At 38.2% G+C, this 14761-nt stretch overlaps 1 protein-coding gene across 4 annotated transcripts; it reads right to left on the bottom strand.

Annotated features, from left to right (window-relative positions):
* Window positions 1–1198: 1198 nt before the first annotated feature.
* Window positions 1199–12323, bottom strand: LOC103721877 (E3 ubiquitin-protein ligase At3g02290-like). Of its 4 annotated transcripts, XM_039129928.3 has the most exons (7): window positions 12114–12219; window positions 4537–4596; window positions 3787–4057; window positions 3564–3695; window positions 2260–2695; window positions 1935–2044; window positions 1199–1480 (listed from the first exon to the last, which is right to left on the bottom strand). In XM_039129928.3, exons 4-7 carry the CDS (start codon window positions 3681–3683, stop codon window positions 1454–1456), a joined length of 693 nt encoding a protein of 230 aa, XP_038985856.1. In that variant the 5' UTR covers window positions 3684–3695; window positions 3787–4057; window positions 4537–4596; window positions 12114–12219; the 3' UTR covers window positions 1199–1453. The 4 variants fall into 4 exon arrangements, with proteins under 4 accessions (XP_038985856.1, XP_008810469.1, XP_088564580.1 ...); XM_008812247.5 differs by lacking the exon at window positions 4537–4596 and having other exon boundaries at window positions 12114–12323; XM_088708454.2 differs by lacking the exons at window positions 3564–3695; window positions 4537–4596 and having other exon boundaries at window positions 12114–12269.
* Between the last annotated feature and the right edge of the window lie 2438 nt (window positions 12324–14761).

Raw genomic sequence — 14761 nt, 5'->3', positions numbered from 1 at the left:
CTTTGAGGAAATGTATTCAGGGGCAAAGTTGTAGTTAGTAGATCTAGTTTTGATGAGTTTATGTATATTAAAGTGTTGTTTGAGGATTATGTATAAATAATTAAAATACGAGAAGTTAAGGTGTAAATTCTAGAAAAAGATTTATGTTTATGACTTGTGGTGGTGTATCTGATTATATATAATATTTTGTTTGATAGTTTAGTTGTTTTGATAATCACGATGAATTATATGATTTCTAGATTATATTGAACCCATTGATAGGTAGAATGTCATACATGCTTATAGGGCCAATTCTACGAGTATGCGGCAGTTGTTATATTCTCGAATTATAATCCTATGGTTGGGGGCATGACATTGATTGCTTGGATCTAGAGCAAAACGAAGAACCATCAGTAACCATCACACACAATGGGAACACTGATGTCATCAGAACACTGATGCAGGAGCATAGCTCTATTTACATTTCAATGAGAGAATCTAAACAGTTAAGATAGGCAAATAGCCATCGATGCTTGGATATGAAGCAAAATAAAGGATCAACCATAACAAGAACTGCTGCACAAATTCTCATATACGTCATTCTTATAAAGAACTTGCTTCAAAAGCTGACACCAATTTTTCTGTAGCAGGAATGCAATGCTTAACGGCCTCCATACAACAGGGCCCACCACAACATCTAGTCAAGCATTAAATCAGGGCAAGAGTTAAGCTCCCAGAGCATAGTTTTTGATTCACAATCAAAGTCACCTGATATCAATTTGATTAAATTTCATAAATTTAAAAGATATCCTTGAAAGCATATTTGTTGCTAAGGTTTCTTCGAGCACCATCCTCCAGAAGTTCAGTTTTTCTCACGAAGGATCCCCGCTTCTGAGACAGCATTACCGGCAAGGGAATCCCAATAAACTATCTGCTGACCATCCATCTCTAGCTCTAAAGGTACAATAAGATATTGAAGTAATATGCAAGTGGAAGCTATGCTCCCAAACCTGTCATGCATGAATCATGATCTTGCAAACGGTAAGAATGAAAAAAGAAACAGAATTATGTCAAGAAACAGAGTTGCAAATTGTGCTCAACATTATTAGTCGTTGCTCCATCGAACTTCTCTGATATTTGATTTTTTTTTAATCCAAGATTTCCATTTAATATGAAAATAGGGAAAAAAGAATAAACAGCACAAGCGAAGGCACAAGGCTTTGCAACACTGCTTTTATTATCAGAGACAGTACCACAGCTCCCAAAACTTTCAGCTTAGGATACAAGGTACAACAGTAGCATCTGAAAACACTAATGTTAACCGATGCGTACTCATGGACATGCCGATATATTTGAGTATCGTACTCCCTCAGTTGGTACCTCACTGCTGAGCCTGCAGAACTTTTATTTACAAACACTCCCTCCACTACATGCTCTGGTATCTCAACCAAATTGTAGAGAAGATAAATTTAAATCATGGGCTCTCGCAGAATTCCATCTCCTGAGACAACATCAAAGTGCAGACAAATTAATAAACCACACATAGATGAAGAAAATATTGAAACTCTTCTGATATTAAATGTGTTCTATCTATTCAATTACTTAGCATATAGGCCACAGCAGCATTTCTTGAATAGGCATAACATATTGACAGATTTAAGTAAAAAATAAGAGATGATACAAGAATCAATCGAAGGAAAGAACTTCCCAACCATTAATTAAACAAATTTTGAACATCATCACAAAGAAGAGATTCCGGATTTTTGTTACACTGTATCTTTGGGGCAAATTGAATCAATGCAGTTTCTGAGAATTCTAGAAAATAAATGAAAAACAAGTAAACATATCATATCCAGTTTTCGTAGCTTAAAACTGCCAATAAAATGAACAAAAAATGAATAAATATATTAAGTAGGAATAAACACAGTATAAAGAAAATAAAAGAACAGTAATACCTTGCCACAAATTGGACAACTGTCACTTCTTTCCATCCACTCATATATACAGCTTAGATGAAAATGATGAGAGCATTTTGTCACAATCTTTGGATTTTCAGGAGTATATTCTGTAAATGAAAAAGTAAATAAATTAAGCAGTCTGCAAAGAAAAGACGAAGAAGAAAACTATAAATCTTTGGTATCAAATCACTAATGCAATAATATACAGCGCTTTCTCATTTGGACATTCCCCCAACCAATTGAAGCAACACCCATCAAGTTATTAAAAGGAGGGAATAAGCACAACAATATGATAATGAAAACATAAGAGAAACAAGGTTACCATCAAGACATGTAGGGCAAACATCTTCATCTTCTGAAGTCGCTATCACATAACCAGTACCATATGCTTTTGCATACAGATTTTTCTCTGATTCAGAATGGCTAGCTTTGCATTCTTCTTCAGTTTCTGCACTGTTCCTTTTTCTAATAGAACCTAAATGTTCAACTGCAGAGCTACTTCCATTTCTTCTAAGGGTCTGTTGCAGTTCTTGTAAGTGGCTCATAGACTTCTCCCTCCTAGAAACCAACCCATCACGTTGTGAACGAGAAAATCCAGAATCTGTATCATATGGTAGAGGTCGAGGGACAAGGTGGTATGTCTCAGACAATGAAGTGTCAGCTGAAGTGGTGCCAATGCCTGTTGATGTCAATGGAGTTACTGCTTGAATAGGGGAAGCAACTGTCCACCCCTCTAGTCTTTGAAACATTGTGCTATACTACAAGGGCGATGAAGTTAAGTGAGAAAAAGATTACTGCCAAATTACGTAAAAAAGAGAGAGAATCAGAATAGTTTTTACAAAGATAACCTTTAGAATTTATGCAGAACTGATGATCTGTCTGACATAGAAAACAGGTTCATAAAGTGTGGCAGTACCATTTACCCAATCTTACAGATGATACTAAACCAGATGAACCATTACAGCATAATAGCAATGACATTCCAAAACCTCAAACTGCATACTTTGGACAAAGTAAGCAGTTATGATCCTTAACTTGATCAAATTTACACAAGACATTCATAATTTGCCCACTGCCAACCACTCCTCTACACTTTCAAGGATATTGAAAAATATCGAGCAAAGCTTATCTGCACGCGTGCCCGTGCGAGAGAGAGAGAGAGAAAGAGAGAGAAAGAGAGAGAGGGAGTCAAGAAACATGTGTATGTATATAAAAAGTTCCTAATCCATTCACCACCAGTCCATAGCTATTAGCCCCTTGACCATACTTTTTTGCTTATTTGTCGTGTATTTGACTTTGATACCATGCTGGAGACAATAATTAATGAAGGATCAAATTGACCCAGAGAAGGCACTATGGACAGGAAGCAGAAACATCAACCTGGCATGCACGCAATCATGTTCACAGACAAGAATTTCCCACATAAATAAAGGTTTCTTTGAGGACTGGTGGCAAATACTGTAGATTCTGCCAGCAAGTCAGCTATATATGATATTGTTTCTGGATAGTTGTACCACAATCAGAAATGCAAAACATAATTGAGACCAAGCTTTGATCAACATTATGGTAAGTCAATGTATAACAAAACCTTGGTTGTAAACAAAACCGGTGATTTTATAACATTACCCCACTGAACAGCTGGTGAAAGAAATATCTCAAGCATGTGCAGTGCCTGTATATAGGATTGCTTGGATGGGCATATTCTTCAAAGTCCTCTGAACATGGACAACAACAAAATGCCCCCATACTAATAGTTTCCTGATAAATTGAGGAAAAGACAGAATATAAAGAACAAGCAGCCAATAAATTGATTGCAACTGAAGCAAAAATACTCAGGATCCTAAAATACCTCTTTGACAGATTTTAGAGATAGAGGAAGAGTTTCCAACTTCAGCAATTAATATGCAGAGCCTTGAACAGGACCAAGAAATTTGAACAAATGGTATGCTATTGTCTATACTCAAACAAAAGCCTGGAAGCTGATAGTGTAAACAAATGGATGTTTTAATAGCATCCAGCACATGATGGGCCAACTAACATCAAATCCATCAAATGATTGACAAGATGACCAAGTGCCATCAGCTTCATCTCAGAGGTTCCTCAGGAGTATGACCTTTTACCTGCCAACAAGATGAAAAGAATTAGCAGACAATATCAAAGTCAGAGATATGTGCAAGCAAATCAGATGTCCTAGGATTCAGGAACAAAAATGAAGGAGATAATATACAAGGTTGACTGAGTTTTCAGCTGATATGAGCATGGAAACTAAGCATTTATGCACCACATTTTGATTTGGCAACAAGTCAGAAAAATTTGAACCAAAGCATAAATGTCTCATCAGAATTCATCAATTTTTACTATTACAATAAATGAAGCAACTATTTCCATCAATAGTATTGCCTAGAACATTCCCTTCAATTATGTTCTGCAAGATAATTAAGCTCCAAAATTCTCTTAAAAAAGTATATAGGTTTAATCAGCAGCATCCTTCTTCAATATAACATCCTAACAAATCCTCCAGGTGTCATATCTTTTCACCTGCATGCTGCATGGGGGAGGGCATTAATTAATCAAACACTGGGGTATAGTACAAATTTACCGACAGGCCAAACTCTGCCACAACACAGATTCATTGGGACAAGCATAATTGACATAGATCCTGCAAAATAAAGGGAGACTTCAGTTCCAAACCTACTGCAGGATTAGGTCAAAACACTATAGGTACTATATTCCTCACTGCCAAACTTCTGATGCCTTAGATATTTTTCAAAACCAATGTTGGACAAGGTGGACCACATGCCATAAGATATACGTAAAAACTCTTTAAAGTACAAACTTATAAGACCTGTTGATAATGATGATGACGACAAATTAAGTAATAAGGGGAGAAGATGTAGCACTGGCCCATGCAATAGGAGAAAACAAAGGGATAGGATGTCCACAGCAAAGAAATCATGAACCCCTCCTTGCAACCGCCACCCCCCACCCCCCAAAACACACACACACACACACACTGACATGGCCAAAAAAAAAGGGGGCAAGTCCTATTTATTTTGGGTTTGTTTCAGATTCGAAGAGACGATGCAAATCCTTTCTCAAAAATAAGTTGTTTATTTCATATTTACTTGGTATTCCTGTGCTAATTTATGGGTTAAATTTTCTACTGCTTTGTGAGTCATTTGCAGTAGGACCATTTTGCACAAGTTCTACCCTAAGCCTTTTTTTCTGATAAAAGGCAAGCCTCAACATCTATTGAAAAAAAGCAACCAAAAGCATCTGCAGCTACCAGTGGAGATAGCTGCCGAGGAATTACACCGCCAAAAATAAAAACAGCCTAGCTTGGTTTATTATAGGGTTTAATTTTGTTTTGCAACAAGTTCATGGGCTTCTATTTAGGGTTCCATCGAAATATGTCCTATTGTTTTTGAGAGTTCATTATTTTATGCCAAGAAAGTTTAATAAAGGTTATGGAGTTTTAGATTGATTCAAAAAACCATTTGAGCCAAAACATGTTTGAGTCCTAAACTCATTATTTTTCAAGTTGGAGGTTCTTTTATAATTAGAAAATTGTTAAAAAGAAGTCTATAAGAAGCAACAAATTCTGCATGATTTATGAGTTACTTAGAATGAGCAAGCTAGTTTATAGATTTAATTCCTCACCATCTGCCCATCTTCTCTCCCAATTTTTCCTTTTCTCCTTCACTCTCTCTTATCCTATTTCTCCCTTCTTGTTTCTTTTCTTTTAGCTTGACTAGAAGAACTATTTTGAGGCAAACAATTTAAGATTCATAAATTCAATGTTGGCGAGCTGAGGGTCCTAAAATTAAGAATCATATTTTCATGGATGTCTAAACATCCACAAATAGGGTTCCACAAGAAGTAACAAGTTCTTCTTTACTTATTGTTTACCTTGAATTAATTAGCTTGATAGATGTTTCTCCTCAATTATTGTCTCTCCTCTATGAAGTGCCTTTCCTTTTTATCTGCCACTCCCTTGTCTTTTCTTTCTCCCATCCTGTTCCTCTTTTTCCTTGTTCTGATGTTTACAATGAGAACTTTCATATCTGAAAAGGTGCAAAACTTATTAGCACTAAGTGACTGCCCATCAAACTCACTGCTTTAGAAGACACCTAAGTTGCCACCTTAGGCAAAGTTGCCCCCCCCCCCACCGAAGCAGATACCTTGCCTAGTGTTAGGCAGCCTCCATATGCAACCCAAACCAAGGGCAGGCACATAAGCCGATATATTAGTTAGCAGGTCACACTCTTAATATGTCGATACCAAATAACCTAAGGCTCTATTTGGATGCCGGTTAGAGGGTGGATAACATAAGGTTATCCAGCTAACCAGCCAAACATCATATAAAAAGGTGTGCCAGGTCAATGGGCCAAAAAAGTAGATAACCAAGTTAAAGTTATTTCAGGCGGGAGAATGAAATAACCACCCCTTCATCCCCTATTTTCTCTATCACTTTTACCTTGGATGGCATTTTTTTACCATTCTTTATTACCATCCCTTCACTTCTTGCAAGAGGGTAATAATGGTGGTTAATAAGTACCAACTAAACAGGAAATAACTTTATTCATTGGTTAGTTGGTTAAGGGGTGAATACCAATGGCTAAAGTTATCCAAAGGGTGGTTAACTATTCAGCATCCAAACACAGCCTAAAAGAACCTAATTATGACTTAGATTAAGAACCACCACTGGGAACCTCCATCCCATACGCGCACAGCCATAATCACATGTCCTCCGGGATATTGCCAAAGGAGAGCGAAAATGAGAGGCAAAGGTCATGGCAGTGAATCAGTTGGCAAGCAGCATTTTTATTTCCAGTGCTTTAAATCGATGTGTATAAGGCAGCATATTTGTATCCCTTGAACGCACCACATTGCCTATATGCAGTTACTATACACAGTCATACCACAAACAGACTGAAAAGGCAATCCACCTAGCACTAAATGCTCATATTTGTGGCTCCATTAGTGTTATGTGGTTGCATGACCATGTAGCATTATGGAGCCATATATTTGCTCCACTTATGAGGGCCTATGCAGATGGAGCATGTTTGGATTTTGGTTTCAGTTGTGTTATAACTATTGCTATTAGTATTAAGTACTAACTATTAGTTATTATTATTGTTGTTGTTATTATAGGGACAGTCAGGAATTTCCCTTTGTGGGATCAAAAAAATTGTATTGACAACATTTATAATATCCTAACTATAAGCAACGACCAAATTTACTTTCATCAAATGGTCAAGCTAATTTAAATTGTCCTTACTTTTCAATTTTTATTCATAGGTTATAGTAATGTAGTGGGAATCCTGTTTGATTTAATTTATAATGTTCAATAATCTAAATAAATCCCAAGAAAATACTATGGTCTAACCTATTATTTATCAAGCCATATATTTCAGATGTCAATAATATACTTATGGGATCTTGTGTAAGTCAAGATTTCTTTTGGAGATATGAAGGTGATTCAGAAAACTAAAAGCATTTCAATATTTCTCATTTCTACTGAACATGTGAGAAATGAAACAAAGAACAAAAATTCTGAGTATATTCTAAAGACGAATTGAATGAATTTTTCTTTTTCCAGTAAAATAGTGGCATAATACCGGATGTTTTATTCTTTGTTTTGGTGAGAAGCCAGACAAATTATTGAAGAGGTAGAATGTGAACAGATAGAGAGAGGGTCAAAGACCATCCATAGATAGAGCAAGAAAGGGTTCAATGAAAGGAGATCTTAAGCAAAAGTAAGGAGCCTTTTTATGTTTTGAAGTGCACAAAGAACCGCTTTATAAACCACAGATGCAAATTATTTATGCTTCATTTTGAGAAAAATATAAGAATGCATGTACTAGCAAACAAAAAGGAAAAAGAACAAAAAAAGAGAAAGATACCTCTCTATCTGGCTCACGTGCATGGGTAGGGAAGGACTCTTTCACAATGAATAGATTTTTTTTTTCTTTCAAGGCTATGCTTGATAGTGCACAGATTTTTTGTCCAGTCTATAGATGAAAGAATTGGTTCTATTCTAAATTTAAAATGAGTATATTTCTACAATGGGATTATTTAGACATTCCAAATAAGGAATTCCAATTCTAAGCTAACTTTTAACTATATATATCAGCAGCAAAAGTCCAAATCTTACCAGTCTATAGACAAAAGGATTAGTTCCATTCTAAATTTGAAAAGAGTATATTTCCATAATCAGATTATCTAGACTTTCCAAATAAGGAATTGCAATTCTGACCTAACTTTTAACAATAAACATTAGTAGCAAAATATCATAAGAGGATTAGTAGAGTCACAATATCCTAGTTAATCAATGAATGAGTGGGGTCAGTTACATAGGAGATAATATCAGAACCTTTGGGGGACCACATGAGAAAAGTCTCTAGATGATCAAAAGACCAACAAAACTAATAGGAGCTTAAAGATCTTTCACATACTTAGGGGGCCCATGGCTTCTGCAGCCCCTCTAAATCCACCCTTAATTATTTTTCTGTAAAAAACATTACTAACATTATTGTTGCTTTGATTGTACTTGGTATATTTTATTTACTTTTATATAGTTAAAAAAAATAACTGCAAATGTGTCCGCATATGCATCTCGCATATATATGCGCTGAGCAGCCGCTTGACCACCCGCACATCGTGGCAACCTTTTAAAACACTATTTATTTCTTTCCTTTATTCTCCACTCCCTTTTTCCCTTTTCCTTTGGGCTTCAATCACCACTAAGCTGTTGCTATGGCCATTATCTCCACAACTTCCACCACTACAATGATCACCATCTACTAAACACCATCACAGTTAAACTGCCACAATCAAGAGTTGCTATTATTGTTGCTATGTTTGTAGCAAAAAAACCATGTAGTGCCTAGGCACTGTGTGCCCCTCCGCTGCTTGGTTCCTCCCTACACTCTATAAATCATTGCCAAATATAGCAACTTCAATAAATAACATAAAAAATAAAGGGGTTGCAAACCTCATTATCTTGTGAACTTTTGTCAAAGCAATTCTTGTACAGGATTGGTTAGGGAGACAATCCATTCAATAGTTAATCCTATATAGAGTCTAAAAGGGCACTAAAAGCAAAGTTGTAGATGGGTTCTAGGATGATAGTCTCTCAACTTCATCATTAGCCAAAGAATCAAATATTCATGAGAGAGAGAATAAGAAGAAAAGAGAGTTTTCAAGAGATATTCAATAGTAAATTTGCTCCTTAGAGAACATGTTCAACTAGCAAGGAATTTATGGATCATTAGTAGTTTGAAATGCCGTCCACCTCTCATATGTGGCTGCACTAAATTCTAGTCTCATGAACATAAAAAAGGGATCTTGATATTTATTTTTGTTCCCTCAAATTATCCTTTATGATAATGCTGCAAAAATCTCTCAGCCTCGCTTCATGAGCAACAACCCAAGAAACTCATCGTCGTCAATAACGTATAGTTAACACTCAAGTAACATGTTAAATACGGATCCACATATTAGGCACCATTGCACATATGAATTAGGACATGTAGTGGAAGCTTATAATCTAAAAGCTAAATGTCCGCTTTCTATATACTAGTAGAAGTAGAAGAATACACCAAACCCTAAAAAACCTATTTCTAGATCAATAAAGCTGCTTCTCAAGGCTCCGAATCACCTAAAAGGAAAGCCCATTCTCTTGAAGGTTTCACAAAACCCTTCTTAAAACATAATACTGAAACTTGAGCTGATATAATTCAAACAATGGGAGAACACATTGTCTGTATAAGGTGGCCCAAGTCATATTCTCCCACCAGGAGCTTGTAGATAACTCCATACATTAAAAGCAAGGATACAATATGAATTATATTGGTGCGAACAAGTTGCCACCCCCTATTAATATCATACCAATATACTGTAATATATGATACCCTTCCTCTAAAAGAAGGAACCTCACTAGGCATTTTAAACTTGGGGAATTAAGAAAACATACATTTTTGACAAACTTAAGGCTTGCTTAGCATTGCTTCTGCTTTTTAAAAGTCATTCTCAAAAATCACACATTTATTCTTAATTAGAAAGTATGTTCTCATGTATGTAGTGTTCAGTTATCATGTATTGCATAACTCCTTTTTTATGTATGAGCTTACCATATTTGAAAGGCAAGAAGCAATCTCACAAAGAAGTCAGAACTTCATCTTTCTAGCTTCTCCTAAAAGTACTTACTTAGCTTCTACTTCTTGTAGGAGCACTTCTCAAATGATATCACCAAATACTTTTTTTCCAGAAAGTACCTTTTCTACTTTAAAGACATAAAAATACCTTTTTAAGCAATTCCAAATGCACCCTTAATCTACCACCTTATAAAGTTAGGTACAAGGTGGCCATGGAAAGGAAAGCATCAAGCTCTTGCTATGTTATCAAAAGTTAAATACAACCATGACTAGTTGATTCATGTCTATATGCTGCGACCCATCACAAAAAACATAGTGGTTTACTGGTTTCCTTTTTCAAAGAGACGAACAAAAATTTTTAATTTTATCAACCACCAATAAAAGATCGTTATTTGCACCAGATATCAGTCAATTGTCTTCTACAAGATTTATCGAATATATCAGGGGAGACAACTTGGTGTGTCTCATGTGACAATCAAAAATTCTAACTTCAGCTAGTCTAGATCAAGCAATCAACTTCTCTTCGATCATTTTTACCATGAAAAGTTGTGTTTAACAAAGCATACCATATGATGAGTGAATAACTCACCCTACAACACAAAATCTAACTGCTCTCTAGTACTAGAAAACTTTTAAGTTGATAGAGGGTGGTATGTCATTCTTGTTAGATTGCCGCCTCACAATCTTCAAACCTAAGCTATATCTACCACTAAGCCCAATGGTACACACCTCAGCTTAATTACCAAGCTCCACTACCTCAAATCTCAAAAAGAATTAGAAATGTAAATGACTTCCGAACTATCTTGAAGCTTATCTCTCTTAGTGTGTGTGTGTGCGTGTGTTGTGAGTTTTTTTAGATCTAGGACTTCCGGACTATCTTGAAGTTTATAGCATTTTATATACTCATTCAATATATATATTTTTTTAAATTCCCACCACATTATCTTTTGGTATCTTACTATGAGCTTTACCAGAATCAGTAGCAACTAAGACCAACGTCTCGATACTTGGTCTTAAGGTTAAATGTTTCTGAATTAACGAAAATGAGAAGCATGCCTATATCTGCATGTTCTTTCTGTTCTCCATAAACTTTTTTTAAAAAAAATTGCTAATTGTATGTCCCTAAGCTGGCTTCACAATACTAGGGGGTCCAACTTGCTTTGTAACAAACCACCCACTTCTCCTGCTAGTATTTCTTGGGCTCTGTAATTTATAAGAAAACTAAGAAGTTTACTCCAAGAAATCTCATCTTTCTGTCTCCTAGATACCAAGGTCGTAACTTATATAACTAAAGTGAATGAATCAAGTATAACAAAAGCAATTGATGTTTCTTTTTGCAATATCATCACACATTGCACTTGTCAATAAGCGAATATGAGCCAAGGCACTACATGTGCAACAAAGATGCCGATCATGATATAATTCATCACAAATAGTCACATACGTGGGAGTACAAAGCAATCCAAGTCAACTCATGTCAAGATATACTCAACAGTGCAAGAAAACAACCTCACAACCCTAAACCTTGATCAGAACTGCAAAATATAAGTTTTCAATCTTTTTTTTCTGAAATCCACCAGGATAAACAAGGATCTTTCTGCTTCCGAATACCTCTCTACCCCCAACCACCCCCAAAAGAAGGGAGAAATAACAAAAAAGCAACATGACAAGATCTGCCCCTTTAATCAGCAAAAAACCTCCATAAACAGCACAAAGCTATCATCTTTCGTACCATGAAACCCTAAGATCATGAAATGTAGACAAACAAACCCTACTGTCCATCAACCCCGCCTCTGAATGAAAAACACAGACAAAAATTCATTCAAATAACCACATCAACCAGAGATTTCCTTGCCGATCAGCAAAATCCTCATTGTCAGATTCGCAGGATCAAAGGAAGCAAAAGGGAGAAAAGAATCTAGGTATTTGTCCACACAGCAAACGATCAGACCAGCAAGAAAGGAAGCTGGCGACCAAAAGGCAGCACCTGAAGAAGAATCAAAGCAAGGAGCTTTACCTTGAGAGAAAACGAGAGGGCTAGGGTTTAGCCCCCCAACCACTGGGGGAGGAAGGAGGGGAAAGCAAGCTCGGCACCGATGAACTGAGAGGAAGGGGGCGGGGGGAGGGGGGGAGAGGGCAGGGGAACTTGGTGGGGTGTCGCTGGGACAACGCTATCTTACAAGAGATCGTACATAAGTTTATATGCGAATAGCCAGATTGCCGTCCCTGTTTCACCTCCGACGAATCTAATCCGTTTATTTATAGCGTTGGCTGCATGGAAAATGATGTGTGGACGTGACGGTAGTATGGGCTGATAGGATTTCTTTGGATGGAAAGAAAGGACGGTAGATGAAGTGATCTTACACGTTTCCTTATGATGTACGCATAGAAGAAGATGGCGTCCTCCGTGCCGCAATGCTTTTGTCCCCACTGGTAGGCTATTTTTGTTTCTTTTACACGTTGGAAAATCAGTATCACCAACAACCCGCACTCAGCTAGGACTGCTTTGGGTGGCGTCGGGTTGGTTCCGGGTTTTAGTAAATGTGAACCCGGACTCGTTGGGCTCCGGTCTAAACATTATCCCATATCCAGCCACTTGAGTGGCCTGTATCCGGTTTGGTAATAAAAATATCATAAAACCCACTCTAGGCCTTTGGCTCATATTCCGACGTCTACGCCTCTTACACTCTGCAATATGGCTTCAAGTTCGGTACGGTGGGATTGAATCCGCAGGTTTTTGGGGGGACAGTTGATGGGGAAGATTTTGACCTTACTGTTGCCCAGATAGACAACCCAAGAGAAAAGGGTGAATTGGGTTTTAAAAATAATTTTGCAATTGAAACGTTTGTGAATGACTAATTAATACTTTTGCAAGATGAATAATTAGTTGCTATGTGCTGTGAGTGAAATGAGAGTGAGAGAAAGAGACACAAGCAATCACAAACACAATGTTTATAGTGGTTCGGAGCTTACCCTAGCTCCTACGTCCACTCCCCAAGTCTCACTTGGGAATTCACTATAACCCCTCGGATTACAGCCGGTTGTTTTACAAGCTCACAACCCAACTTGTTGTTTTACGAGCTCACAACGAACTCGGTCGGTTTTCCCTAGCTCACCGACTAGAACCACCCCGATTGTTTTTCCGGGATCACAATCGAACCCTTACACGTTGGTTTTACCCTCGGCTCTCCAACCAACCTCTACACACTCTTGATTCAATCCCCTGATTGAATCAAGCAAAGATAAGATGGAAAGAACAGAGACAAACCGAAAAACAGAGCTTCTAAAAAGCAGATATACAGCGATATAAACTAGAGAGAAGTTAAGAGCCCTCAAACATGTTTGAGTTGGAGTAGAGTAGGGCTTCTTGAACTGTGAGTCTTCTCTTGAATGTCTGGTCGACTTGAAGGCAGGAGGAGACTTCTTTAAATGCTGGGAAGAGGTAGCTGGATGGAGTTAATGGCGCTTTTCCTTCTTTTCTGTTGAAAACCAGTTGGCAGAGATAGGATGCTTGATTTCTTTGAGTGGAATAGTGCTTCTCTACCTTGCTACAGTCCTCTGTGGCTATTTAAGCCATCCCCCACGGAAACTAGCCGTTAGACACCTTTTTCTGCCCGTTCTGCACACTCTGCACATCCTGACAATATATCCGTTGGGGTCGGAGTCGACTCGCGCGATCTGGAGTCGACTCGGCTGTAGAGGGAGTCGACTCATGCTTTTCTGGAGTCGGCTCGGCAACTGTTCCGGATTTGAATTAAAGTGACCTCCGCGACTGGGAGTCGACTCGACTTAACCCGGAGTCGACTCGCCAACTTCTGGAGCTGACTTGCCATCTTCGGAGTCGGCTCATCCCATGAAGTCCATGGAGCTAATTTTTCAACTTGGCCCACTCGAGTCGACTCGACAATCCTGGGAGTCGACTCGGCGCTCAGAGCCCGAACTCCCGATCTTCTGTCTTTTGGCTCGTCCAGTCTTAGAGTCGACTCGGACTGTTCCGGAGTCGACTCGGCTCTCAGTTTTCGAAACACAGCCTTCTGCCTTTTTGATGTAGCGCTGCCTTGGAGTCGACTCGAGCTGTCTGGGAGTCGACTCGGCTCTCAGAGACAATAATTCGGTCTTCTGTCTTTTTTTTGGGGTCGCGCTGTCTCGGAGTCGACTCGCGCATTGCGGGAGTCGACTCGGATCTCAGAGTCCGAAAACTGCTCTCTGACTTTTGCCTTGTGTACCACTGAGAGTCGACTCTCGCTTTCTTTGGAGTCGACCTGCCAACCATCGGAGTCGACTCGCGTTCTACAGGAGTCGACTCGAATCTCAGGGTCGAAAATCGCTCTCTGACTTTTCTGTCTGTAACTCCTTGGAGTCGACTCATACTACTCCAGAGTTGACTCTGTAAGTATCGGAGTCGACTCGCGCACTTCAGGAGTCGACTCGCTGACAGGTTTTGAGTTGAGTCTTTCTGTTCGTCTGTCTGTTCTCAGTCGGAGTCGACTCGTAATGATCCGGAGTCGACTCGAGCCCGTGCCAGGGATTCTGATACGCTTGGTGTCGACTCATACTATTCTGGAGTCGACTCGAGTCTCAGACTTTGGCTCAAACTGACTTCTTAACTTATCAAAATATCTTGAACCAAATCTAGAAACACTTAGACAAGATTTTCACTAAAAC

Source organism: Phoenix dactylifera, chromosome 12 (genome assembly GCF_051530095.1).
Source record: "Phoenix dactylifera cultivar Ajwa chromosome 12, Ajwa_hap1_PhDact_Kaust_v1.1, whole genome shotgun sequence".
NCBI classification, from domain to species: Eukaryota; Viridiplantae; Streptophyta; class Magnoliopsida; order Arecales; family Arecaceae; genus Phoenix; species Phoenix dactylifera.
The sequence above is the reverse complement of the archived record's forward strand: the minus strand, read 5'-3'. Positions and strand labels throughout refer to the sequence as shown.